General features: G+C 40.9%; 1 protein-coding gene across 1 annotated transcript in view; it reads left to right on the forward strand.

Moving 5' to 3' along the window:
• Positions 1-1,329: 1,329 nt before the first annotated feature.
• fam161b (FAM161 centrosomal protein B) overlaps positions 1,330-24,766 on the forward strand; it is a 28,167-nt gene continuing 4,730 nt past the window's right edge. The window contains exons 1-7 of the mRNA XM_078406893.1: positions 1,330-1,500; positions 12,324-12,655; positions 14,805-14,950; positions 16,528-16,938; positions 18,744-19,075; positions 20,581-20,708; positions 24,100-24,267. Of these exons, the coding sequence (XP_078263019.1) occupies positions 1,369-1,500; positions 12,324-12,655; positions 14,805-14,950; positions 16,528-16,938; positions 18,744-19,075; positions 20,581-20,708; positions 24,100-24,267 (1,649 nt within the window). The 5' untranslated portion in view covers positions 1,330-1,368. The remainder of the gene's footprint in view (positions 1,501-12,323; positions 12,656-14,804; positions 14,951-16,527; positions 16,939-18,743; positions 19,076-20,580; positions 20,709-24,099; positions 24,268-24,766) is intronic.

Here is a 24,766-nt window from a genome sequence, read left to right on the forward strand (position 1 = left end):
ATTGCACTAGGGACCCGGGGCTTTGTTTTTGTTTGTGCATTGTATTGACGATTAAACTTATTTTTGTTTTTTAATTATGGTATCTACTGAGTACGATGTTTACATATCTGTTGTCCTGCTGCAAGTAAGAATTACTGAAGAAAGGTCTTGACCTGAAACGTCACCCATTCCTTCTCTCTAGAGATGCTGCCTGTCCCGCTCAGTTACTCCAGCTTTTTGTGCCTATCTAAGAATTACATTGTTCTGTTTCGGGACATCTATATACTAAAACTCTCGTTTGTTTGTTTGTTTGTTCCTGAACTACAGCCAAAACTGTACAGGATAGCGTGACAATTTTAGGCCCATCTTACTAACCGTCGTCCCTTTGGTGCTAATGGAAAAAGTTTCATTGAAATCGGTGTTATTTTTTAAGTTATTCACATTTTAAAGTTTAAATCTATCTCCTAGGGAGGGAGGGAGGAGGAGGGGGGGGGGAGGAAGGATAAGGGGGGTTGAGGGGGATGGAGGAGGGGAGAAGGGAGGGGGGAAAGGGGGGAGCGGGGATGGGAGGGGGTAAGGAGAGGGGAGGGGGTAAGGAGAGGGGAGGGGGTAAGGAGAGGGGAGGGGGTAAGGAGAGGGGAGGGGGGAGGAGAGGGTGCTGCACCAATGCAGGAGAGGTTTGGGCCCAACGGGTCCACTTGGTCTAGTATGACAATAAAAACACTCTCTTGACTCTTCTCCATACTCACATTCTTATGACCATAAATACGATCACAAAGGTTAATGTTGGCGCCTCCAATGGTCATGATAAATGTTTGTTTGTTTTATGTGTATGTTTATGTCAATAAATAAATTATATCGACACATTATATAGACAAATAAATTATGTATATATTTGGAACATATGGCAATAAAACACCTTTGACTCAATCATTCTCTTAACAGTTCCTTTTCCACATCATGGAAATTTGAGTATATGCGACTAGGTATATGGGATTCCTCATCATGGGTATTTGAGTATATAGGATTGGGTATATGGGATTCCAAATCATGTCTGAAGAAGGGTCTCGACCTGAAACGTCACCCATTCCTTCTCTCCAGAGATGCTGCCTGTCCTGCTGAGTTACTCCCTCATTTTGTGTTTATCTCCAAATCATGGATATTTGAGTATATGGGATTGGGTATATGGGATTTTGCATTATTGTTATTTGCAGCATTTTACTTCTCATGCATTAGATTAGAACATGATTATCAGAATAATTGGAGCACAATAATTATGTTTAATCCAGTGTAATCCTTGAGAAGTGGGCGGGCCGGTGTTATGACTGACCAATCGGGGCCTATTGCCAGGCGGCGGTGGCGGTGGCGGCGGGCTGAGCAGCGGGGAAGATGCCGGGGTCGCTCGGCCTCGGCTTCACCGGTGACCCCGGGCCCGGCAACCGGAGCCGAGGCCGGGCCCGGCCGCTGGACTGGAGCCAGGCGGCGGAGGGGGAGCCGGCAGGAGGCCGCGGGAGACCCCAGGTGGGTGGCTCCAGTGGGATCGCCGGGGCAGCCTGGCCTGCTAGGCCTCTGGTTGCCATGGGAACGGCGTCGCGGCCTAGTTGCGGGGGGAGCACCCGGGACAGAGAGAAGGAAGGAGTGGGGGGATTGAGGGAGCGCCTGAGGCAGGGGGAGGGAGTGCCCAGGGAAGGGGGCAAGGAGGCTCCGCCCGAGGCGGGGAGGGAGTGCCCGGGTTTGGGGGAGGGAGCGGGGGGGTCGGTAGATGGAGGAAGCGCCCGGGGGAGGGAAGGAGCGCCCGGGGGGGGGGGGGGGGGGGAGGGAGGAAAGAAGGGACCACAGGGCAGGGGAAATAGAAAATAGGTGCAGGAGTAGGCCATTCGGTCCTTCGAGCCAGCACTGCCATTCAATATGATCATGGCTGATCATTCTCAATCAGTACCCTGTTCCTACTTTTCCCCACATCCCTTGATTCCCACAGCCCGAAGAGCTAAATCTAACTCTCTTGAAATCATCCAGTGAATTGGCCTCCACTGCCTTCTGTGGCAGAGGGAGAGAGAGGGGTGTCGTGGGTGGGGAGAGGGGTGTCGTGGGTGGGGAGAGGGGTGTTAGGATCCTGGAGGGCAGGGGGGAGGGGGGGGTCATGAAGTCGGCTGGGGTAAGGTTGGTGAGGGGGTGGTAACATAGAGTTGGCAATGGTAATGGATGGATTCAATTGCCAATTAATTATTGGACAGGAGCATGCAACATTTCCTTTCGCAGTTTTTGCACGAAGCTAATGTCTTGAGACACAACTGAAATAGAAGTTGAGCAATTGAGTTCATGGTGTGTAATAACATACCAAGTACAATAGACAAATGTAGTAGTTGAGTATTATTAGCCTGTGTTTAGTTTAATTTTAACAGTTGATTCAATGTATTTATAGTTATGGGAACAATTATGCTAATGTAACAATTGTACTAAATGTGAGATCTGATGTACATAAAACCTTTCGTAGAAGAGATACTGAAATTGTTCTTGCCTTGAGTGGAAACTCCGGCACTGTCAAGTACAGCTTAAGAGAAACGAATTTAAGATTTGAGAAGACCAAAACTGAGTAAATATATTGAGTAATTTTAAACCTGTAAATAGTTGATAGATTATATGCCATGGAGTCATAAAGCACGGAAACAAGCCCTTCAGCCCAACTTGCCCATTCCTACCAAAATGTATCATCTACACTAGTACAACCTGCCTGTGTTTGCCCCCTAAAGTTATAAGGAGAGACTGGAGAGGCTGAGAGTGTTTTTCCTGGAGCAAAGGATTTATAAAAATCATGAGGCACATAAATAACATGGGTGATCACAGTTTTTTTCCCCCCAGAGTAGGAAAGTCTAAAACATAAGGGTATAGTGTCTTGTTCGCTGAAGTTTGCAGTCTGGGAATATTATTGGACTTTGTGTTTAATATAATTGCTGGAGTATGCTTGTATGATTAAATGTTTTTTAATTTCGAAAAAAACTTTATTCAGAATAAAAAATATGTACGAAACAAAACCTGCAAAAACATTTTCATACATTCTCGTATACATTCAATAGTGTCATACTTGATAGTGTTTGCACCAGTCATTCAACAAAATACCCTTGCCACTCATGCCTACCTTGTTTGTGGGGCATCTCCAACTGACTTAGCCCCTCAATGTCCAGCAGCAGAAGGACCTTAGACTGTGGGCTTCCATATTAAGCCTTCATGTTGGCTGCACTAAGTTTAAGTTCATCCCTCAGCACATCCTCTTGTAATGTGGAATGGGTCAGTTGCCAACATTCCCTGACAGACACTTCACTGTGCTTGTGTAGGAAGGAACTGCAGATGCTGGTTTACACTGAAGACAGACACAAAATGCTGGAGTAACTCAGCGGGTTAGGCAGCACCTCTGCAGAAAAGGAATAGGTGATGTTTTGGGTCGAGACCCTTCTTTAAACTGACCTCAGACTGAAGAAGGGTGTTGACCCAAAATGTCACCTATTCCTTTTCTCCAGACTTGCTGGGTTACTCAAGCATTTTGTGTCCAACCTCACTGTACTTCCTAATTATTTGTTTCTGACAGAAAGATTTTCTGCAAATTAGCAGCTGTTTGCCAATCCTGGCCACTATCTCTGGCATCATCGTAAGCTTGGGTTCCTGGAGAGAGTAACAACTACCTTTCATAAATATCTATTGGCACATTGCAGAATGACACAGATTTAAATTTGAACTAAATTTGTGCATGGGTTTGCATGTGACACTAGTAATGAGTTATTTATTGTGCATCGCTGCTTATCGTCAGGATATGAATAATCAACTGGAGTGTATGGAGCTAGTTGAATCTAGGCCATTCAAATGTGGACTTAGCAGGAGGTTTTTTTTTTACAACATTCTTTCATTGCTCCATGTCAATTTATTCTGGCACTGGCTCAAAACTACTACGCTACAATCAAAACCTTGCCAGATTCAGACTTTGAACTTGTGATCTAGTCAGGTATCATAGCTACTAGTCTACATAATCCTGACAAATTTTGGAATTTATTGTATTGGCCAAAGATACTTGGTGAATATATCTGTAGATGACAATCCTCCAAGCTATACAATACATGCAAAATACAAGAGTCAAGAGAGTTTAATTGTCATATGTAGCAACAGTGGAACAATGAATTTCTTACTTCCAGCAAAATAACAAGCCTGTAAATATAATACTCATAGAGAATGTGTACAAAATCAGGAGAGGAATAGATCGGGTAGACGCACAGAGTCTCTTGCCCAGAATGGAGAACCAGAGGACAAAGGTTTAAAGTGAGGGGGGGGAAAGATTTAATAGGAACGTGAGGAGTAACCTTTTTCACACAGAGGGTGGTGGGTATATGGAATGAGCTGGTGGAGGAGGTAGTTGAGGCAAGTAGTATCGCAATGTTTAAGAAACATTTGCATGTTGGATACGACAGGTTTAGAGGGATTTTGGTCAAATGCAGGCAGGTGGGACTATCGTAAATGGGATGTTGGGCGGTGTGGGAACGTTGGACCAAATGGCCTGTTTCCACACTGTATGACTTTACAATATATAATAAACAAAATAAATCAATTAATTAATAACCCAATACTAGTACAAAAAGGCCCAAATTCCTAGGTGCAACCAAGGACACTCCAGAGTTCATGTACACTAAAGACCATGTACAGGAAAATAACTGCAGATGCTGGTTCAAATTGAAGATAGACACCAAAATGCTGGAGTAACTCAGCGGGTCAGGCAGCATCTCAGGAGAGATGGAATGGGTGACGTTTCGGGTTGAGACCCTTCAGTCTGAAGAAGGGTCTCGACCCGAAACCACCCATTCCTTTATTATGGCATTATTTAGGCAGTGCACAAATTACAAGTCGTATGTGTATATAACCATATAACAACTACAGCACGGAAACAGGCCCGTTCGGCCCTACCAGTCCACGCCGACCACTCTCCCTGACCTAGTCTCATCTACCTTCACTCAGACCATAACCCTCTAATCCCCTCTTATCCATATACCTATCCAATTTACTCTTAAATAATAAAATGGAGCCTGCCTCCACCACTTCCACCGGAAGCCCATTCCATACAGCCACCACCCTCTGAGTAAAGAAGTTACCCCTCATGTTACCCCTAAACTTTTGTCCCTCAATTCTGAAGCTATGTCCCCTTGTTGGAATCTTCCCCACTCTCAAAGGGAAAAGCCTACCCACGTCAACTCTGTCCGTCCCTCTCAAAATTTTAAAAACCTCTATCAAGTCCCCCCTCAACCTTCTACGCTCCAAAGAATAAAGACCCAACCTGTTCAACCTCTCTCTGTAGCTTAAGTGCTGAAACCCAGGCAACATTCTAGTAAATCTCCTCTGCACCCTCTCCATTTTGTCGACATCCTTCCTATAATTTGGCGACCAGAACTGCACACCATACTCCAGATTCGGCCTCACCAATGCCCTGTACAATTTTAACATTACATCCCAACTTCTATACTCGATGCTCTGATTTATAAAGGCAAGCATACCAAACGCCTTCTTCACCACCCTATCCACATGAGATTCCACCTTCAGGGAACAATGCACAGTTATTCCCAGATCCCTCTGTTCCACTGCATTCCTCAATTCCCTACCATTTACCCTGTACGTCCTATTTTGATTTGTCCTACCAAAATGCAGCACCTCACACTTATCAGCATTAAACTCCATCTGCCATCTTTCAGCCCACCCTTCCAAAAGGCCCAAGTCTCTCTGTAGACTTTGAAACTCTACTTCATTATTAACTACACCACCTATCTTAGTATCATCTGCATATTTACTAATCCAATTTGCCACACCATCATCCAGATCATTAATGTAAATGACAAACAACAGTGGACCCAACACAGATCCTTGGGGTACTCCACTAGACACTGGCCTCCAACCTGACATACAATTGTCAACCATTACCCTCTGGTATCTCCCATTCAGCCATTGTTGAATCCATCTTGCAACCTCACTATTAATACCCAACGATTTAACCTTCTTAATCAACCTTCCATGTGGAACCTTGTCAAATGCCTTACTGAAGTCCATATAGACAACATCCACAGCCTTGCCCTTATCAATTTCCCTGGTAACCTCTTCAAAAAATTCAAGAAGATTAGTCAAACATGACCTTCCAGGCACAAATCCATGTTGACTGTTTCTAATCAGGCCTTGTTTAACCAAATAATTATATATATTGTCCCTAAGTATCTTTTCCATTAATTTTCCCACCACAGACGTCAAACTAACAGGTCTATAATTGCTAGGTTTACTTTTAGAACCTTTTTTAAACAAAGGCACAACATGCGCAATGCGCCAATCTTCCGGCACCATCCCCGTTTCTAATGACGTTTGAAATATTTCCGTCATAGCCCCTGCTATTTCTGCACTAACTTCCCTCAATGTCCTAGGGAATATCCTATCAGGACCTGGAGACTTATCCACTTTTATATTTTTCAAAAGTGTCCATACCTCCTCTTCTTTAATCCTCATAATTTCCATCACTACTCTACTTGTTTCGCTTACCTCACATAATTCAATATCCTTCTCCTCGGTGAATACCGAAGAAAAGAAATTGTTTAATATCTCCCCCATTTCTTCCGGCTCAGCACATAGCTGTCCACTCTGACTCTCTAATGGACCAATTTTATCCCTCGCTATCCTTTTGCTATCTGTAGAACCCCTTGGGGTTTACTTTTACATTACTTGCCAAAGCAGCCTCATATCTTTTTTTCGCTTTTCTAATTTCCTTCTTAAGATTCCTTTTACATTCTTTATATTCCTCAAGAACCTCACTTACTCCCTGCCGCTTATATTTATTGTATATCTCCCTCTTTTTCCGAACCAAGTGTCCAATTTTCCTGGAAAACCACGGCTCTTTCAAATTATTATTCTTTCCTTTCCACCGAACAGGGACATAAAGACTCTGTACTCCTAAAATTTCACCTTTAAATATCCTCCATTTCTCTATTATATCCTTTTCATAAAACAAAAAGTTCCATTTCACTCCTTTTAAATCCTTTCTCATCTCCTCAAAATTAGCCTTTCTCCAATCCAAAATCTCAACCCTTGGTCCAGATTTGACCTTCTCCATAATTATATTGAAACTAATGGCAAAGTGCTCCTCAACACATACCTCCGTCACCTGCCCCGTCTCATTTCCTAACAGGATGTCCAACACTGCCCCTTCTCTGGTAGGTACCTCTACGTATTGCTGCAAAAAACTATCCTGCACACATTTTACAAACTCCAAACCATCCAGCCCTTTAACAGAATGTGATTCCCAGTCTATATACGGAAAATTGAAATCACCCACAATCACTATTCTGTGCTTACTACTACTAAAGAACAAATCAGATGAAGGTGACATACCCATCAAAATGGCTAATATGCTGTAAATACAGATTATTGATGTTAATCGTTTATCAGTGATTGTAATAAAATGATACAATTTGATTTCTTGGCATTATGCACCCTCAGAATCAAATGTCTTGGAGGCGCATTAGCACCTGGCCGTGCTCTCAGTGCTCTATGGGCTCGATCCAGCAAGGGCTTTGAATCCATTTTCAAAACTTCCTGTAATAACTCAGCAGTAAAATCACGAACGTTTTTATCTTTTTCTTTGCCTTCTTTAACTCCAAGGATTCTTAAATTTTGTCGTTTTGAATGACCCTCTAAGTCAGTACATTTTTCGGTTAATCTCATCAATAAATCAGATTCTATTAGGAAAAAAGGGGTTAAAGGTATTACATTTTGTAGTTGGAATGTCAAGGGTGTTAATGAACCAATTAAAAGAGGTAAAGTACTTTCACATTTAAAATCTATTGATGCAGACATAATGTTCCTTCAGGAAACTCATCTAAAAAATGTAGCACATAATAGACTGAAAGGCAAATGGATTGATAAAGTATTTCACTCATCGTTTCCCTTTAAATCAAGAGGTGTTGCTATTTTAATTCGTAAGGGTATACCATTTATAAATACTTCCTCTATAGTCGACACTGAAGGTAGATATGTTATATTAGTGGGAGAACTATATTCTACAAAATTGATATTGGTGAATGTCTACGCACCAAATTTTGATAATCCGTTATTTTTTAAAAAAATATTTAATACCATTCCAGAATTTGGACAATATAACTTGATAATTGGAGGAGATTTAAATTGTACATTAGATCCTTATTTGGATAGATCTTCAACTCAAAGGAAAACAAAATCCAAGTCGTGTGAATTATTAAACTCTTATATAAATAATGCAAATATAAAAGATGTTTGGAGGATTGATAATCCTTCAGGCCGAGAGTATTCATTTTATTCACCTGTGCATAAAACTTATTCAAGAATTGATTATTTCTTGGTGGACTCCAAACTTATTCCTTAGACGTATAATTCGAAATATCATAATATTATTATATCCGATCATGCCCCTTTAACATTTAGGGTAAAACTCCAAGGAGTAACGGGGAAACAGACTAATTGGAGATTTAATCCGCAAATCTTAAATGAAAAAGCATGTTATGACTATCTTAAATCGCAATTTGAGATTTTTTTTAACGCAAATGACCTTCCTGAAACATCTGCGTCCCTGCTTTGGGAAACATTTAAAGCGTTTGTGAGAGGATGTATTATTGCTTTTCAAGCGTCTCAAAACAAGAAGAACCGAGCTGAACAGAATGACTTGGAAAGTCAGATAAGACAGTTAGACATAACAAATGCCATCGCTCCCTCTATTGAAATACATAATAAAATTGCAGTTCTCAAATATAAGTTAAATTATATCCTTTCAGCTCATATTTTAAGGCTTTTTCAATATACTAAACAAAAACATTTTGAATTTGGAGATAAACCACAGAAATTGCTAGCACGTCAACTCCGTAAATTAGAAGATGATTCTACAATTCATAAAATTAGATCAGAAAATGGAGATTTGCTTAAACTACCTAAGGATATTAATCAGAGATTTTTGCAATTTTATCAGTCATTATATTCATCAAAAATAACAGATACTTCTGCGCAGATGCAAAAGTTTTTGCAGGAATGTAATCTTCCTGGTTTGAATGTGAGTGATAGAAATTTACTGGGCGCAGAAATAACTATGAAAGACGTTGAAGAGACTATTAAATCCATGAAAAATGGGAAGACTCCTGGCCCTGATGGCTTAAATAATGAATTTTATAAAAAATTTAGTGGTTTGATCTCTCCACGTTTGCAAACTGTATATAGTCACGCCTTTAAACAACAGAGATTGCCACAAACTCTGACTGAATCAACAATAATCCTCATTCCTAAAAAAGATAAGGATTCTGAAGACCCTGGTTCGTATAGGGCGATAGCTCTTTTAAATACTGATCAGAAGATATTAGCGAAAATTTTAGCTCAGAGATTAAGTCTAGTTATAGACAAATTGATACACCCCGATCAATCAGGCTTTATAGCTAAACGATATTCATTTTTCAACTTGAGACGCTTGTTTAATATAATTTATTCAAATAGACTATTAAATGAAGATTTAGCAATCATCTCGCTAGATGCTGAAAAAGCATTTGATCAAGTAGAATGGCCCTATCTTTTCTCAGTGATGGAAAAATTTCAACTAGGTGAAAATTTTTGTGCATGGGTGAAACTTTTATATACATCCCCAACAGCTAGAATATTAACTAATCAAATGCTGTCATCTAAATTTCATTTAGCTAGGGGTTGTAGACAAGGATGTCCACTATCACCACTTTTATTTGCCCTTATTATAGAACCACTTGCTGAGAGTATTAGATCAAATTCAGATATTCATGGCTACAACACTAAACATACAACCAATAAAATTTCTTTATATGCGGATGATGTATTAATATATATTACAAAGCCAGAAATTAGCATTCCGAATTTATTAAATCTCATAACTCAATTTGGTTCATTTTCAGGTTATAGAATTAACTGGTATGAAAGTGAAATTATGCCAATAATGGAGCATAATCCGGCCATACTTCAACAATTTCCTTTTAAAATTGCCTATGAAAAGTTTAAATATCTTGGAATTTACGTGACTAGGAAATATTCTTCTTTATTTAAATCAAATTTTCCTCCTTTACTTGCTAAATTACACAGAAATATCCAATTTTGGAAAACACTTCCTATATCATTAGTTGGTCGTAGTAATGCTATAAAGATGATCTTTCTTCCACAGCTACTATATTTATTTCAAGCAATTCCGATCTATCTTCCAAAAAAGTTTTTTTAAAAAATTGATTCAATTGTCACTAATTTTATTTGGGACTACAAGACTCATAGAATAAATAAAAGACACTTATGTAAGTCTAAAATTAATGGAGGAATTGCTTTACCTAACTTTTTATTTTATTATTGGGCGGTTAATATTAAAAATATAACCTGCTGGTTGGATGATTCTGATCAACAACCGGATTGGTTAAAGATGGAGAAAGAGGAATGTTTACCATTCGATATTGGTGCGATCCTCTTAGCTCCAATAAATTTAAATAAAAAAACATATGGAGGTAATCCCATTATACATAGTGTTATCCGTACCTGGAAACAATTAAAGCTTACGTTAAAATTGAGTAAATTATCTGTTTTCCTTCCTATTGCGAATAATCCTTCTTTTAAACCGTCTGTCTTAGATAGAGGCTTTGCTCAATGGAAAAGTTATGGAATCAAAAGGGTGGGAGATCTTTATCATAAGGGAACTTTTCTTTCGTTTCAGGAGTTACAGCAGAAGTACGGATTACATGTTAATAATTATTTTAGATATTTACAACTTAGAGATTATGTAAAATCACACATGCAAGAATATAAGTTTAGAGGTCCAGAAGCACTTGATGTATGCCTGAATCGATATTATAATTCAAATAAATTAATATCCTTTATTTACAATACTCTCCTTGACACTGACATTCCGTCATCAGAATCTTATAGACGAGCATGGGAGGACGAATTGAATCAATTTATAATGCAAGATATATGGGATGAAAGCTTACAACATATACATCAATGTTCATTGAATACTAGACATTCCTTAATACAATTTAAAATAATACATAGATTACATTATTCGAAGACGAAATTAAATAGGATTTTTCCTAGTATCTCTCCTATTTGTGATAAATGTCAATTTCAAGAAGCTAATTTAACTCATATTTTCGTAACTTGTATAAAAATGCAAAACTTCTGGTTGGAGATTTTTTAAATAGTTTCTAAAGTTATTAATAAAAAATTAGATATGGACCCAAAATTAATTATATTAGGATTATCAGAACATACTACAAATTTAAAGTAAGTCAGGTACATTTTCTTGATTACAGTCTAATAACTGCGAAAAAATTAATACTTAAATTTTGGAAAAAACCAATAACCCCCACAATTAAAATGTGGACTACGGAAATGACAGAGACCCTGCATTTGGAAAAAATAAGGTTTGCCTTAATCGACAAACCTGAGTTATTTTTAAAAATATGGTCTCCATTTATTGAATTTTTAGAAAAGTAAATGGGTTTGGCACAGGACTAAAATAAAAAAATTTAAATTAAAAGTTGAAACTTGAGTTAGGGGTTGGATGTACAACTGTGGTTATTGTCTCCCGGATCTACTCCCTTTAATTTTTATTGTTAGATCCTTTTTTTTATTTTTTATTAACCCTCTTACTCTCTCTCCCCAAGTTTATAGTTTTTTATTTTTATTTTTACTTTCTCTCTTCAAAAATTTAAAAATTGAAGCTATGTAAGAACTTTGTAACAAATGTGTTTTTTCTTATTTCTATTTGTACATATGCTTTTCAAAAAAAAAAAACAAAAAAAATCCTCCATTTCTCTATTATATCCTTTTCATAAAACAAAAAGTTCCATTTCACTCCTTTTAAATCCTTTCTCATCTCCTCAAAATTAGCCTTTCTCCAATCCAAAATCTCAACCTTTGGTCCAGATTTGACCTTCTCCATAATTATATTGAAACTAATGGCAAAGTGCTCCTCAACACATACCTCCGTCACCTGCCCCGTCTCATTTCCTAACAGGAGGTCCAACACTGCCCCTTCTCTGGTAGGTACCTCTACGTATTGCTGCAAAAAACTATCCTGCACACATTTTACAAACTCCAAACCATCCAGCCCTTTAACAGAATGTGATTCCCAGTCTATATACGGAAAATTGAAATCACCCACAATCACTACTCTGTGCTTACTACTACTAAAGAACAAATCAGATGAAGGTGACATACCCATCAAAATGGCTAATATGCTGTAAATACAGATTATTGATGTTAATCGTTTATCAGTGATTGTAATAAAATGATACAATTTGATTTCTTGGCAGGTTATGCCTGAAAATGACTCCGATTCAAGTAATGAATCTCCTCATGTTAGATCCAACAAGAGCAACAAAGGAGAATTAATGGATTTTCTGAGCCAAGATCAGGGAGATTCTAATAAGCAGTACTACGAAGGTCTCATTGCCTTGCAGGACTCCTGTCGACAAAGACTGCTGGCACTGGACGTGCAGTATGAGCAACTGACTAATAAACATAAATTAGAGCATCTGGAAAAAAATAAGAACATAGGACTGACCGAAGAAGTGGTCAAATTCTTTGCAATGAATGAAGGAAGAATCTCCATGAACAATAGATCCCCCAAGCCAAATTCATCTGGGTGAGTCTATTGTGGTTAACATGGATCAATCCACTGTTCAGTGCAGGTAGACACAAAATGCTGGAGTAACTCAGTGGGTCAGGCAGCATCTGACTGACCCACTGAGTTTTGGACCCATGGAGGTTTGGGTCCACTTGGTCTAGTTCATAATATTCTCATTCACTTAAAACAAAGTTGCAATATTATTTTTATTATCTTTATTCAACTCCCATCCTGTTTTTTCAGTTGGTGTTTCCATTAGGGAAGCAAGGAGTATTGGATGGAACGTGTCCAGAGTAAAGGATAATGAATTTAAGTAATTAATGAGCAGTCATTTCCTACCCTCAGGACTATTTCACTTTCTTTCCACACTATCCTCTTCAACACACCACATCTAGCATGTCTCACTAACTCTCTCTAGAATTAGTGGACGTCTTAGGGCTGCTGCTTCACAGTGCCAGAGACCTGGGTTTGATCCTGACTACGGGTGCTGTCTGTACAGAGTTTGTACATCCTCCCTGTTACTGTGTGGGTGCTCTCCAGGTGCTCCGGTTTTCTCCCACACGGCAAAAGACATATAGCTTTGTAGGTTAATTGGCTTTGATAAAATTGTAAATTGGCCCTCGTGTGTAAGACAGTGCTAGTGTATGGGGTGATCACTGGTCATCACAGACTTGGTGGGCCGAAGGGCCTATCTCTGCGCTAAAGTGTAAAAGTCTTATGATTTTTTAATTCATTCCCAAAGGGAATCATAGAGTCATGGAGTGACACAGTGTGGAAACAGGCCCTTCGGCCCAACTTGCCCACACCGGCCAACAATGTTCCAGCTACACTAGTCCCACTTGCCTGTGCTTGGTTCATATCCCTCCAAACCTGTCCTATCCATGTCCATGTACCTGTCCAACTGTCTCTTAAATGATGGGATAGTCCCAGAGTCAACTACCTCTTCTGGCAGCTTGTTCCATACACCCACCAGCCTTTGTGTGAAAATGTTACTCCTTCAGATTCCTATTAAATCTTTTCCCCTTCACCTTCAATCTATGTCCTCTGGTCCTCAATTCCCCTACTCTGGGCAAGAGACTCTGTGCATCTACCCGATCTATTCCTCTCTTGATTTTTTTCACCTCTATAAGATCCCCCCTCATCCTCCTGTGCTCCATGGAATAGAGACCCAGCCTAATCCTCTCCCTATAGCTCACACACTCGAGTCCTGGCAACATCCTCGTAAAAATCTTTTCTGAACCCTTTCAAGCTTGACAATATCTTTCCTGTAACATGGTCCCAGAACTGAACACAATATTCTGAACGCGTTCTCACCAACATCTTATGCGACATGACCTCCCAACTTCTATGCTCAATACACTGACTGATGAAGGCCAAAATGCCAAAAGACTTTTTGACCACCTTATCTAACTGACTCGACCTTCAAGGAACCATGCACCTGTACTCCTAAATCCCTCTGCTCTACAACACTACCCAGAGGCCTTCCATTTACAGTGTAGGTCCTGCCCTTGTTTGACATCCCAAAATGCAACACTTCACACTTCTCTGTATTAAATTCCATCAACCATTCCTCCACCCACCTGGCCAATCGATTCAGATCCTGCTGCAATCTTTCACAACCATCTTCACTATCTGCAAAAACCACTCACTTTTGTATCATCAACAAACTTGCTAATCTTGCCCTGTCTGTTCTCATCCGAGTCTGAAGAATGGACCCGACCCAAATTGTCACCCATCCTTTTTCTCCAGAGGTACTGTCTGACCCACTGAGTTACTCCAGCACTTTGTGTCTATCTTTGGTATGATTCAATGGTGCTTTTATTGTCACCAATTGTTAGCAAAGTGCTAACACCGTGAAATTATTTTTCATACAAACAGTCCAATAGAGTTATGCCATATCCCCAATCCTCGATGAGCAAGTGTACAGACACAGTCTACTGAGTCCACATGCTAGAGGCCCCATATTTTGGCACCATTTTCAAAGTCCACACACTAGTTCTTCTGAGCGGTGCCTGTTCTAGACAAGTCCCAGGCTATTGCAGGCCTCCAGCCATCTCGTTCCGGGTATCTGCAGTTCTTTGTTTCTACATATCTAGATCATATGTCACCATCAAACATGCCTGCCTATTAATTGTTTATCTTACCAGGAAATTGTTTTCTTCACCAGGAATTTTATGAAGAGAAACCCCTCCTCTGGTAATGAATTCTGCAGTTTAACTGCTTCAGAGGGGAGTGTTGAAAAGCATTATTTGCAGCCAAAGAAGCCCAGTGGACCTAAGAGTGCTACGTCAGCATGGATCTCACAGATTACAGGTGAAACACTTCACATTTATTCACCAGCCAATGCAAGTTTTTTCTATCTATGTTGAAAGAGAACATTTCATTCATTGCATGTGGTCAGTTTTAAAGCAGACAAAATTACAATGGACAAATATCAAGTGGAAAGGTACTCAGTCTCTGTGGCATTCCTTGCCTTTTTTGGAAGGAATATAACCAAACTGACTTAGTTACAAGGGTGTCATTAATTCAACCAGGTAGGAATTTGACAGAAGTTTCTTTACACAGAATTAGAATGTGGAACCTACCAGGATATAGTAGTTGAGACCTATCTAACACCACCACTCTATCTCCAGGTCCCTCAGGCCGGCCGACTTGGGGCTACTGACTATCCCGCGGTCTAGGCACGGTGGTGCAGCGGTAGAGTTGCTACCTTACAGCGAATGCAGCACCAGAGACACGGGTTCGATCCCGACTACGGGTGCTGTCTGTACGGAGTTTGTACGTTCTCCCCGTGACCTGCGTGGGTTTTCTCCGAGATCTTCGGTTTCCTCCCACACTCCAAAGACGTACAGGTTTGTAGGTTAATTGGCTTGGTAAATGTAAAAATTGTCCCTAGTGGGTGTAGGATAGTGTTAATGTATGCGGGGATCGCTGGGCGGCGCGGACCCGGTGGGCCGAAAGGGCCTGTTTCCGCACTGTATCTCTAAACTAAAAACGAAACTAAAACTAGGCTTAATCGCGGTTGCAGCTCCTAGACTGTGGAACAGCATCCCTCTCCCCATCAGAACTGCCCCCTCCATCGACTCCTTTAAGTCCAGGCTCAAAACCTATTTCTACTCCCTTGCGCGTTTGAGGCCCTCTGAGGGGGCGCTGTGAACTGTTTATGTACGTGCTGTTATGTTTGTGTGCTGTTATGTTCGTTCTTAGTACCTGAACTGATGTACAGCACTTTGGTCAACGTGGGTTGTTTTTAAATGTGTTATACAAATAAAATTGACTTGACTTGACCTATAAAACCAATTAGTTGAAAGGGACTGGAAACACAGGAGAAAGAAAGGAATCAAAGAATGTTTCCATAAAACAGGAGGATGCTCACACCGACCTCAATACTTGTATGAATTATTCAGCCCCAATGTCTTGCCTCTGGGCTGCAGGTACAATCTATTAGATGGGTGAGGAATTGCACTATGATTTACTAGTCTTATAAAGCATGTGAAAAGCTCGTGTAGCATTGGCATTGGACTACACCACACATGATTCGGTGGCACGGTGGCGCAGCGGTAGAGTTGCTGCCTTACAGTGAATGCAGCGCCGGAGACTCAGGTTCGATCCTGACTACGGGCACCGTCTGTACGGAGTTTGTACGTTCTTCCCGTGACCTGCGTGGGTTTTCTCCGAGATCTTCAGTTTCCTCCCACACTCCAAAGACGTGCAGGTTTGTAGGTTAATTGACTGGGTAAAATGTTTTTAAAAAATTGTCCCTAGTGTGTGTAGGATAGTGTTAATGTGCAGGGATCACTGGGCGGCGCGGACTCGGTGGGCCGAAGGGCCTGTTTCCGCGCTGTATCTCTAAATCTAAAAATGATTCCTTACTGAATTATTTTATGCAGTGCCTCAGCCGTTCAACATGACAATGCGGGAAAGCCAGAGGAAGACGGAGCTTCTTCGATCGAGAGTGACACTGGAAATGGAGAAGCAGCTGGTGGAAAAGTGGCAGAAGGAAGAGGCAGAATGTCAGAAGAAATTCCGAGCCCTTCCTGCACCCGGTCATGTTTACCTGCAACTTTACGACGAAATCAATGAACAGAATGAAGAAAAGAGACGCAAGGAGATGGAGAAACGGCAAGAGTATCTGCTATCCACACAGAAACCATTTCGCTTTACCAAGAAGGAAGAAGGGAGGAAAGAGAAGTTGAAAGAACAGCTCTGTACCTTGGTTCCAGAAGCAGAGAACACAACAAAACAGATAAAGAAAATTCCACGCTCTGTCAAAGATCCATCGATGAGCGAGAAACTCAAAGGTAAAACAAATAACTAATCACAATATGTATTTATAATCACAATATGTATTTACCATGATCAGTTTGTTATTGTGCAGGAGCATTCTGATCATGTTACATTTTTGATTTGGGAAATATTTCCATACGGCACTCTACGGACGAGACAGTAACATGATCTTTGGCATCTGTCTGTCCAGCTTTTGACTAGAAATAAGACCTGACTTGGCCATAAGCGTTGGAGAAGCAAGAACAAGGAATGCTGTTTCTTTTTCTGTCTGCGTCTCAAGCAGTGTAGGAGGTGATTGACATTGGGGAAACTTGCCATGCGAGGCATCTCAAAGAAAATGCCAACGCACAAGCCATGTGTTATACAGCTACCAAAAATCAACACTCCCCCAAAACACACCGTTCGGCCACCATTCAGATAATAGTCCGCTTTCCTGTTCTTGCCACCAAAGATTGAGGGGGGATCTTTTCGAAACTTACAAAATTCTTAAGGGGTTGGACAGGCTAGATGCAGGAAGATTGTTCCCGATGTTGGGGAAGTCCAGAACAAGGGGTCACAGTTTAAGGATAAGGGGGACCGAGATGAGAAAGGTTTTTTTCACACAGAGAGTGGTGAATCTGTGGAATTCTCTGCCACAGAAGGTAGTTGAGGCCAGTTCATTGGCTATATTTAAGAGGGAGTTAGATGTGGCCCTTGTGGCTAAAGGGATCAGGAGGTATGGAGAGAAGGCAGGTACAGGATACTGAGTTGGATGATCATCCATGATCATATTGAATGGCGGTGCAGGCTCGAAGAGCCGAATGGCCTACTCCTGCACCTATTTTCTATGTTTCTATGTTTTCTACATTAAATTATTCAGTTTTGTCGTTCTCGGTTGTCACATGAAAAGGACTTTGGCACATTCTCATGAGTCTCCAAACAGATTGTGGTAAAATGTAATTGTCTCTCCAGTCAATTGACAAGATGTTGCAAAACTGTGTGCAGTAACACTTCATAACAGAGCAGCTGACAATCACATGATGCAGTGTTGGGCCTGAAAACTTTGCCTATTCTTTCCTCAGGCCATGGTATAACAGTGCTTTTTTTGTGATGGTACATAGCCGGTGTGGCATACCGACACCTCTAGTTTGGTTTAGTTTAGTTTAGTTTAGAGGTATAGGCCCTGCGGCCCACCGACTCCACAGCGACCAACAATCCCCCATACACTAGTCGGTGCACATTCCTTCCCTCCAGAGATGCTGCCTGACCTGCTGAGTTACTCCAGCATTTTGTGATACCTTCGACCCATACACTAGTTCTATACATTATCCCACTTTCGCATCCTGCACACTGGGGGCAATTTACAGAAGCCAAACCTTCACATCTTTGTGATGTGGGAGGAAACCGGAGCACCCGGAGAAAACCCACACAGTCACAGGGAGAACGTGCAAATTCTGCTCTAACTGCACCCGTAGTCAGGATCGAACCCGGGTCTCTGGCGCTGTGAGGCAGCAGCTCTACTGCTGTGCCACTGTATTCTCAACTGAAAATCTTTATATTTTACTTAACTAAAACATTGATGTAAAACGTTTTGGTTATTAGTTTACTAACTCAGGTTGATTGGTAGCAAAATCAAAACAGAAGGGGCTATATTGATGGAAAAAAATTGTTGATCGGTCGGTGTAGCCTAATTTGATATGTGTACTGGCACCTTTTGTCCACTAAAAAAGCACTGGTACAATATATCACTATTTCCAAGTCTATTGGCGAGTATTTTTCTCGTTAATAGATGTATTTTTTTATCCTCACCCCCCCCCCCCCCCCCCTTCATCCCTTAAAGAAAACGAACTCTACAGAAAAATCCGGATTCAGATGAGAGCTGAGGATTTGCTCAAAAAAGCCGCAGCACCCATAGATCAAAGACCAAGCAAAAAAACGGGCACGACAAGCTCCATGAGGACAAGACAGGAGAAGCTGGCCTTCCTGGAAGAAAAACCAAAGTTCAAGCCAAGGATAAATCCAGAAATCCCTGACTACACAAAACTGTACAATGCATTTCAAAGAGAAGCAAGAAAGGAGACAAAGGAGACAACAAAATGTGTGCCTTTTGAACTCCAGACTTCAAAGCTGCCGCCACGTCAAAGTAAAGACAAGAGTAAAATCGGATCAAAGGTATATGTTAAACTATTTTATTTTCAGCTTCACTGTTTGGATTTTGCTTGAATTGGCAAAGTTCTTTCAACACAAAGCAATGCCATAACTCAGTGGATAGGGCAGAATCGCTCAAGGACATGGATAGGTGACGTTTCATGCCCGGACCCTTATTCAGACTAATTTTAGTAAGGGGGAGAAGGCTGGAAAAGAGGTGGTGGTGGTGGGACAAAGCCTTTCAAGTGATAGTAGACACAAAATGCTGGAGTAACTCAGCGGGACAGGCAGCATCTCTGGAGGGAAGGAATGGGTGACGTTTTGGGTCGAGACCCTTCTTCAGACTGAACAGGGCCCTAGTGAGACCGCACCTGGAGTACTATGTGCAGTTTTGGTCTCCAAATTTGAGGAAGGATATTCTTGCTATTGAGGGCATGCAGCGTAGGTTTACTAGGTTAATTCCCGGAATGGCGGGACTGTCATATGTTGAAAAACTGGAGCAACTAGGCTTGTATACACTGGAATTTAGAAGGATGAGAGGGGATCTTATCAAAATGTATAAGATTATTAAGGGTTTGGACACGTGAGAGGCAGGAAACATGTTCCCAATGTTGGGGGAGTCCAGAACAAGGGGCCACAATTTAAGAATATGGGGTAGGCCATTTAGAACGGAGATGAGGAAAAACTTTTTCAGTGAGAGAGTTGTGAATCTGTGGAATTCTCTGCCTCAGAAGGCAGTGGAAGCCAATTCTCTGAATGCATTCAAGAGAGAGCTAGATAGAGCTCTTAAGGATAGCGGAGTCGGGGGGTATGGGGAGAAGGCAGGAACGGGGTACTGATGGAGAATGATCAGCCATGATCACATTGAATGGTGGTGCTGGCTCGATGGGCCGAATGACCTACTCCTGCACCTATTGTCTATTGTCCAGAGATGCTCCCTCTCCCGCTGAGTTACTCCTGCATTTTGTGTCTACCTTCTCTCCAGATATGCTGCCTGTCCAGCAGAATGACTCCAGCATTTCGTACTGCCACATACTGACATTCTAGAGAATTCTCAAGAGAGACTTGGATTTAGCTCTTAGGGCTAAGGGAATCATGGGATATGGGGAAAAAGCCGGAATGGGGTACTGATTTTGGATGATCAGCGATGATCGTATTGAATGGCGGTGCTGGCTCGAAGGGCCGAATGACCTACTTCTGCACCTATTTTCTATGTTTCTATGTGTCTATGTTTCCATGATAGAGAAGTCAAGAGTCTCTTCAAGAGCAGCAGAACTGACTGAATGAGCCAGACTAAACGATAAAGTTACATTATTGGGAATCAGATAATAAGCACATCCAACTTGAAGTTTTTGATTCTAGTTACATGTGCATATAAATTAGTATTTACTTAACCATCATCAACCGCAGCGCCAGAACGATTATTTATCCTAATTTCTTTTTGATCATTTTCTGATCAATTTCAGTAAGTAAATAAATCGAATAATGTTTTGCAAGAGTAAAATCAATCTTTTCTGTCACATTTATAGGATTCCCATAAAAACGCACAGATTCACTTGAAAAAAAGTCATTCTTTCAGTGATATCCGTTCATTGTTTTCTCATACGCTTCCCATCTCGACAACAAACGCTGCAAGAAAAAGGCAGTCGGCTGTCAGGTAAACAAAACTGGAAGTTTAAGCATAAATGGTCGTTGTTAATACACCTGATGTTTCTTTTTAGTTTGTTGAAAATAAATGACCTAATAATGGATTATGGAGTCTGTCTGTGTCTGAGCTTATAATGTCACCTGTGATCAGTAATTAAGCTAAGAGGTTTTTGTTTGTGTTAAATTTGGATTGAGGCTTCAGCCTCTTATTACACTTTAATGAGTTTCCTTCAATGACCCTGCACACATTGTGCCCATGAGCTTTACACTAAACCAATACAAGTTGTTCCTGCTCCCCTGTTCTTTCCCCTTTGCCCAGAAAATCACCCCCTTTATCCAATTCCCTTCTGAAACCTCTCCATCTTAATACCTTTCCATCTTTAATTACAGCAGGGTGCATAAGGTTTGAAGAAGGGTCTCGACCTGAAACGCCACCCATTCCTTCTCTCCAGAGATGCTGCCTGTCCCGCTGAGTTACTTCATCATTTTGTGTCTATCTTGAAGATGCATTGAAGATGCTTTTTCTTCATGTCAGCTCTGAATATTTCTCACCAATTAACTTAAATCTGTTTGTTATGGTTATTGACCTTTCAGTCTTTGCACCTTTTTTTCCCCTTAGTTACTCTATCAAAATCCTATAATTTAAGTACCTCTAGTAACTCTTCCTTTTCTTTCTACTCTAACTGGTTTGTCTTAGTTTTTCTGGACTTTCATCCCCTGCTACTAGTTTAGTAAAACTTTCCTGTGTCTACTATCGGCCTTGACATCCGTTCTGAAGCTTGGTCCTCCGAAACTGCCCAGTGTAACCCATCTAAACTCTAGTTTTACTCTGTTCTTTTGTTAATTCCAGATGCCTTTTTTTGATAAACTCACTCTGCGTCCTTCAAAAACTTGTGTATGTACAAATCCAATCCAATATTTATCCTCCAATCATAATTTTTTTTAATTGTTTAATGTTTATGGGTGTTTACTACATACAATTTGCGTTCTTCTTGCATGACAGTGCAATAAAAAGTAATGCAATGACAACATAGCACAAAATGGAGGAATTCCTTACTTTTATAAAATCCTTTACTCTTTCTTGGTCTTTCTTCATTCAGCATTCTCAATATTTATATATATAGCAGCCATGCAAAGCAACCAGAAAGATCTTGTTCTTGAATAACAGCCAACAACTTACCTTGTATGTTGACTAATAACCCACTAGTATACAACAATAAAAAACAATTTAAGTTGAAATAGCAGCAAATAAAAACTAATGCTTGTTAAATCACTAATTGAAACATGTAACAACTGCATTTCAAAAGATTTGATCAGCTTAATGTCTTCCCCTCCATTACTGAACTGTTACCATGACTGCTTGCTCTTTAAACTTTAGACTTTAGAGATACACTGTGGAAATAGGCCCACCGAGTCCACACCGACCAGCGATCACCTTGTACACCAGTTCTATCTTACACACTAGGGATAATTTACAGAGACCAGTTAACGTACAAACCCGCACATCTTTGGGATGTAGGAGGAAACTGGAGTACCCAGAAAAAATCCACGCGGTCACAGAGAGAACGTGCAAACTCTGTACAGAGAGCACACGTAGTCAGGATGGAACATGGATCTCTGGCGATGTAAGGCAGCAACTCTACTGCTGCGCCACCGTGCCACCCTGAACTCCTTTACAAACTGTTGGGAATGTCGTGCAGAATTAGTTGTTCAGGGCTTTTGAATTGAGTCATCAAGCTATACAGCGTAGAGACAGGACTCTTGAAGAAGGATTGTTGCCTGACCTTTTGACATTGTTGGCAAGACAAGATGAGGAAGGTCCTAACCTTGGTCCTTCTTACATGTGTATAATAAATGTTCTTGATCAAAGGATTTTAACTAGCATTGAATAGATGGAAACAATTGAGGAGATTGAACAAGTGGGAGAGATGGACACATCCAAGAGATTGTAAAGGGAAGGGAATACAAAGACCGGTTTAATACGCTTCTGTCAAAGATTTTCACTATTTATTGAAACTTGTCTTTGTACTGGAGGTGGGCTAAGTGAGATTCTATTTGAATGAGAGGGGGGGTCATTGATCAGCTTTTATGTTTAAGGAGTGTGATGATGAAGAAAGTTTTTTAAGGTGAGAGAGCAGTACGAAGGAGATAAACCATTAATAATGAAGATAGACATAAAATGCTGGAGTAACTCAGCGGGACAGGCAGCATCTCTGGAGAGAAGGAATGGGTGAAGACCTTCCGGGTCAATACCTTTCTTCAGAAGAGGTCTAGAGAAGGGTCTCGACCCGAAACATCACCCATTCCTTCTATCCAGAGATGCTGCCTGTCCCGCTGAGTTACTCCAGCATTTTGTGTCTATCTTCGGTTTAAATCGGCATCTGCAAATCCTTCCTACAATAAACCATTAATAACATTGGGTAACCTGGGGAGCCTGAAAGTGAATTAGGGTGGACATCATGTGGTGGGAATAGGTTCAAATGAGCTGGGTCTGGATTATGGCCAAGGTAGCAGTCAACAGGAATGGTCTGGCATTTTATGTTTTTTATAGCAGCAGACAATAAGATAGATTTTTGTTAGCAAAATGCAAGATTTGTGAAAAGTTCAATATCAAAGAACCTGCATGGCAGCCATCATCAATAGACAATAGACAATAGACAATAGGTGCAGGAGTAGGCCATTCAGCCCTTCGAGCCAGCACCGCCATTCAATGCGATCATGGCTGATCACTCTCAATCAGTACCCCGTTCCTGCCTTCTCCCCATACCCCCTCATCAGTTCACCCAGCTCAGCCGAAATAGTTCAACAACAACAATGCGATAATAGCCAATAACAACTTAAACATATCGTCAACTACAACTCCAATTTAACTGCCAACAAATTGATTATTTAGCAGCCCAAATACAAATAACACCTGGGAAATATCCAAGAACTTAGACAGGCATGTAAGCCAACAACAGCTTGTGTTTATATACTTTGGCCAGCTACAATTTACACTTGGAATACCCAATATATACTTGGATAACATACTTGGACAAATCTGAACTTGTATCACAGCCAACTTACATCAGCATCTTTCTTGTCAAAAGTCCATTGTGGAATTTGGAGTTCAGGAAGCCATTTGGCCCACTGTGTCCATGCCAGCCAGAGTTGGAGTTATTTGTGCAACTCGGACAGTTCCAGCTGTCAGTTCTAGTCTTGAGTATAATGGTTCATCAAGTACTCTGGCAGGAACTGAAGCTTTTAAGCAATGCCCCAGCACCCATTCACCAATGACCCAGCACCCATTTACTATTACACCAGGACCCATCAAAGGTAAATTTCTATGTCAAGCACTCTTAACAGTAGGAAAACAAAGTTGTGTTTCATTGTATAGGATTCTGATTTCTTTGACCCCTCAGAAAATCTCTGGAAGAACGAGACAAGCATGATGTAGAGAAAGCTGAATGGACGGAGAGGTATAAAATGAATGTTCAAGACATGCGTAAAACATTACCAATCCGGGCTAAAGCAATGGATCCTCATCAAAGCCTTGCTGAGACCTTCAAAGGAATATTAAAAAAGCATAGGTCTGTAAACTTCTATTTTAGGCGTATAGAACATGTAAGACTATTGTATTTGTTTAGAGATACAGCATGGAAACAGGCCCTTCGGCCCAGTGAGTCCACACTGACCATTGATCACCTGTCACACTAGTTCTCGGCAGTTATCTCACTTTCTCATCTACCCCCGACACACTCCGCCAATTTTACAGAGGCCAATTAACCTACAAACCCGCACGCCTTTGCGATGTGGGTGGAAACCGGAGCACCCGGAGGAAACCCACACTGTCACAGGGAGAACGAGCAAACTCCGCACAGACAGCACCCGAGGTCAGGATCGAACCCGGGTGCCTGGCGCTGTGAGGTGCGGCTCTACCAGCTGCACCACTGTGCCGCCAAAATATCACATATAAATGGATTATCTGTCATGTTTGTTATTGCTAGTCATGACTATTATCCCATTTTAGTTGAAAGGAAACGAACCATGATATTACTTCAGAGATGATGAAATTATGTATTATCTCCC

This window comes from Rhinoraja longicauda, chromosome 10 (assembly GCF_053455715.1).
Source record: "Rhinoraja longicauda isolate Sanriku21f chromosome 10, sRhiLon1.1, whole genome shotgun sequence".
NCBI classification, from domain to species: Eukaryota; Metazoa; Chordata; class Chondrichthyes; order Rajiformes; family Arhynchobatidae; genus Rhinoraja; species Rhinoraja longicauda.